The sequence below is a fragment of the Oncorhynchus mykiss genome, chromosome 26 (assembly GCF_057628025.1).
Source record: "Oncorhynchus mykiss isolate SJ-2025 chromosome 26, ASM5762802v1, whole genome shotgun sequence".
Taxonomy (NCBI): domain Eukaryota; kingdom Metazoa; phylum Chordata; class Actinopteri; order Salmoniformes; family Salmonidae; genus Oncorhynchus; species Oncorhynchus mykiss.
In genome coordinates, this window is record NC_143047.1 from 45,175,731 (window position 1) to 45,179,611 (window position 3,881).

The window sequence follows — 3,881 nt, forward strand, 5'->3', positions numbered from 1 at the left end:
TCCTGACTGTTGACCTCTGTTGTCTTGGAAACAGAGTTCTCTGTAGTTCCATGAGTTCTAACACATGAACTGTTTCCTGAAAGAAGAAACAACCAACATGGCTGAATCTGCTGGTCTCTAGTCTATGGAAATAGTTGATATCTGTCCATGTAACTGGCAGCACGGCTCAAGTAGTTGTGAAGAACTCGCACTCACAAAATGTGAAGCTCTTGTAATCAAAGTATGAATACCACAATAAGAATACAATTAACTTCATTATTAAAATGTTGAAATTATTTAGCTTTATTGCTGAAAAAAAGTAAAAAATTTGACAAAACAATTTCAAAATACAGTAACTTCACAGTAGTGTAAATAAATAAGAATGAAATAATATTACTGTATGTACAACAAAAATACAATATTTATTTTCTTGACAGATTTGACAGTTATGGCAGTGAGTTTGTGGTGGCGGTGGTTGATGACATCATCGTTGTCCTGGCAGAGACAACGATCTGCTCTCAATCTTGGTCACATGACTCTGGACCCAGGCCTGAGATGGGTCGACACAAAATCGATTCCCTTTTTTTGTTGTAAACCTGCAACCAATAAACAACAGACATATATTTAGGGGTAACTAAACAAGGCACACACCAAACTCACATGTGGAAGACTTCTGTATGGATGTTCCAACATGATTCTGTGTGTATTGTGCAGGTACCTACAGTCCTACTGGCTGAGTATGAAGACAAGTATCGGACCTTTCAGTTACATTCAGAATCAATATGTCATTATTAGGACTGTCAAACCATTACAACATTCTATCCAGAATATGTTTTACGATTCATCTATATATATATATACAGTGGGGCAAAAAAAGTATTTAGTCAGCCACCAATTGTGCAAGTTCTCCCACTTAAAAAGATGAGAGAGGCCTGTAATTTTCATCATAGGTACACTTCAACTAGGACAGACAAAATGAGAAATAAAATCCAGAAAATCACATTGTAGGATTTTTAATGAATTTATTTGCAAATTATGGTGGAAAATAAGTATTTGGTCACCTACAAACAAGCAAGATTTCTGGCTGTCACAGACCTGTACCTTCTTCTTTAAGAGGCTCCTCTGTCCTCCACTCGTTACCTGTGTTAATATCACCTGTTTGAACTTGTTATCAGTATAAAAGACACCTGTCCACAACCTCAAACAGTTACACTCCAAACTCCACTATGGCCAAGACCAAAGAGCTGTCAAAGGACACCAGAAACAAAATTGTAGACCTGCACCAGGCTGGGAAGACTGAATCTGCAATAGGTAAGCAGCTTGGTTTGAAGAAATCAACCTAGTGAATGACCTGCAGAGAGCTGGGACCAAAGTAACAAAGCCTACCATCAGTAACACACTATGCCGCCAGGGACTCAAATCCTGCAGTGCCAGACGTGTCCCCCTGCTTAAGCCAGTACATGTCCAGGCCCGTCTGAAGTTTGCTAGAGAGCATTTGAATGATCCAGAAGAAGATTGGGAGAATATCATATGGTCAGATGAAACCAAAATATAACTTTTTGGAAAAAACGCAACTCGTCGTGTTTGGAGGACAAAGAATGCTGAGTTGCATCCAAAGAACAACATACCTACTGTGAAGCATGGGGGTGGAAACATCATGCTTTGGGGCTGTTTTTCTGCAAAGGGACCAGGACGACTGATCCGTGTAAAGGAAAGAATGAATGGGGCCATGTATCGTGAGATTTTGAGTGAAAACCTCCTTCCATCAGCAAGGGCATTGAAGATGAAACGTGGCTGGGTCTTTCAGCATGACAATGATCCCAACACACCGCCCGGGCAACGAAGGAGTGGCTTCGTAAGAAGCATTTCAAGGTCCTGGAGTGGCCTAGCCAGTCTCCAGATCTCAACCCCATAGAAAATCTTTGGAGGGAGTTGAAAGTCTGTGTTGCCCAGCAACAGCCCCAAAACATCACTACTCTAGAGGAGACCTGCAAGGAGGAATGGGCCAAAATACCAGCAACCTTGTGAAGCCTTACAGAAAACTTTTGACCTCTGTCATTGCCAACAAAGGGTATATAACAAAGTATTGAGATAAACTTTTGTTATTGACCAAATACTTATTTTCCACCATAATTTGCAAATAAATTCAGTAAAAATCCTACAATGTGATTTTCTGGATTTTTTTTTTTCTGGATCAATTTTGTCTGACATAGTTGAAGTGTACCTATGATGAAAATTACAGGCCTCTCTCATCTTTTTAAGTGGGAGAACTTGCACAATTGGTGGTTGACTAAATACTTTTTTGCCCCACTGTATATATTAATGTAGAACCTCTGAGGTTGCAACCATGCATCCCAAGCAACACAGAGTTTGTAACCATGCAGCACTAGCAACAGAGGTTGTAACCATGCATCCCTAGCAACAGAGGTTGTAACCATGCATCCCTAGCAACAGAGGATGTAACCATGCAGCCCTAGCAACAGAGGTTGTAACCATGCAGCCCTAGCAACAGAGGTTGTAACCATGCAGCCCTAGCAACAGAGGTTGTAACCATGCAACCCTAGCAACACATTTGGACCCGCCCACCAAGGATATAGAACATGTTATGTCCCGTAGAAATCTAAATCTGTGTGTGTGTGTGCGTGTGTGTGTGTGTGCGAGTGCGTGCGTGCGTGTGTGTGTGTGTGTGTGCGTGTGTGTGTGTGTGTGTGTGTGTGTGTGTGGTGGTGGTTAACTTACACCAGTGCTTGGCGAGGGCAGCTACTAGGGGTTCTAGAAACTGAAACCACTGCACCAAGAGGGATCCTCCTCGGGGAGAACTTCACACAGCAGTCTCTGGTAGTCTTTAATGAAATCCCCATGACATCTGGAAACAAAGAACGATCGCACTCACTGGTCAACACAGGCATCTCATGTGGTGCTTTTTCCTATACACTCATATGCATAATGTACACACACACTGTACAAACACACACACACACACCTGCAGACGTCATATGCAGGGAGCAGAGCAGTCCAAGGAGGAGTAGAGCAGTCAGGGTCTTCATGGTTCAGAGATGGTTGAGATGCTGAAGATTGTATTGTATGAGATGTTCTCTGATGTTCTGGTCTCTGATGTTGTGGTCTCTGATGTTCTGGTCTCTGATGTTCTGGTCTCTGATGTTCTGGTCTCATTCTATGTCTGAGTTCTGTTCTGATCTCTCATTATATATAAACAGCTATTACATAACAACTCAACCATGAAAAGCCCTTCCCTCAATTTCTGTTCCTCTTCTCTGGTCAAAAGTAGGACTCCCTTCAGCACTGCTGACAATAACAACTTGTGTAGAATTGCTTGCTCAGCATTCATATGTACATTATGCATTGGTTCTGACATTCTTGAAAGGTATCAAAATAGTTTGTCAAAATAAGTTGTTGGTTAAAATCTCACAGAGTTATAGACTTGTTGGTTAATGTTCAGAGTTATAGACCTGTTAGGTTGTTGGTTCATGTTCAGAGTTATAGACCTGTTAGGTTGTTGGTTAATGTACAGAGTTATAGACCTGTTAGGTTGTTGGTTAATGTACAGAGTTATAGACCTGTTAGGTTGTTGGTTAATGTTCAGAGTTATAGACCTGTTAGGTTGTTGGTTAATGTTCAGAGTTACAGACCTGTTAGGTTGTTGGTTAATGTTCAGAGTTATAGACCTGTTAGGTTGTTGGTTAAAGTTCAGAGTAATAGACCTGTTAGGTTGTTGGTTAAAGTTCACAGAGTTACAGACCTGTTAGGTAGTTGGTTAATGTTCAGAGTTATAGACCTGTTAGGTTGTTGGTTAATGTTCAGAGTTACAGACCTGTTAGGTTGTTGGTTAATGTTCAGAGTTATAGACCTGTTAGGTTGTTGGTTAAAGTTCAGAGTTATAG

At 41.0% G+C, this 3,881-nt stretch overlaps 1 protein-coding gene across 1 annotated transcript; it reads right to left on the minus strand.

Moving 5' to 3' along the window:
* Positions 1-382: 382 nt before the first annotated feature.
* Positions 383-3,164, minus strand: LOC118944444 (C-C motif chemokine 4-like). Its single transcript, XM_090223254.1, has 3 exons — positions 2,963-3,164; positions 2,719-2,845; positions 383-575 (listed from the first exon to the last, which is right to left on the minus strand). Exons 1-3 carry the CDS (start codon positions 3,024-3,026, stop codon positions 464-466), a joined length of 303 nt encoding a protein of 100 aa, XP_090079380.1. The 5' UTR covers positions 3,027-3,164; the 3' UTR covers positions 383-463.
* Positions 3,165-3,881: the final 717 nt, after the last annotated feature.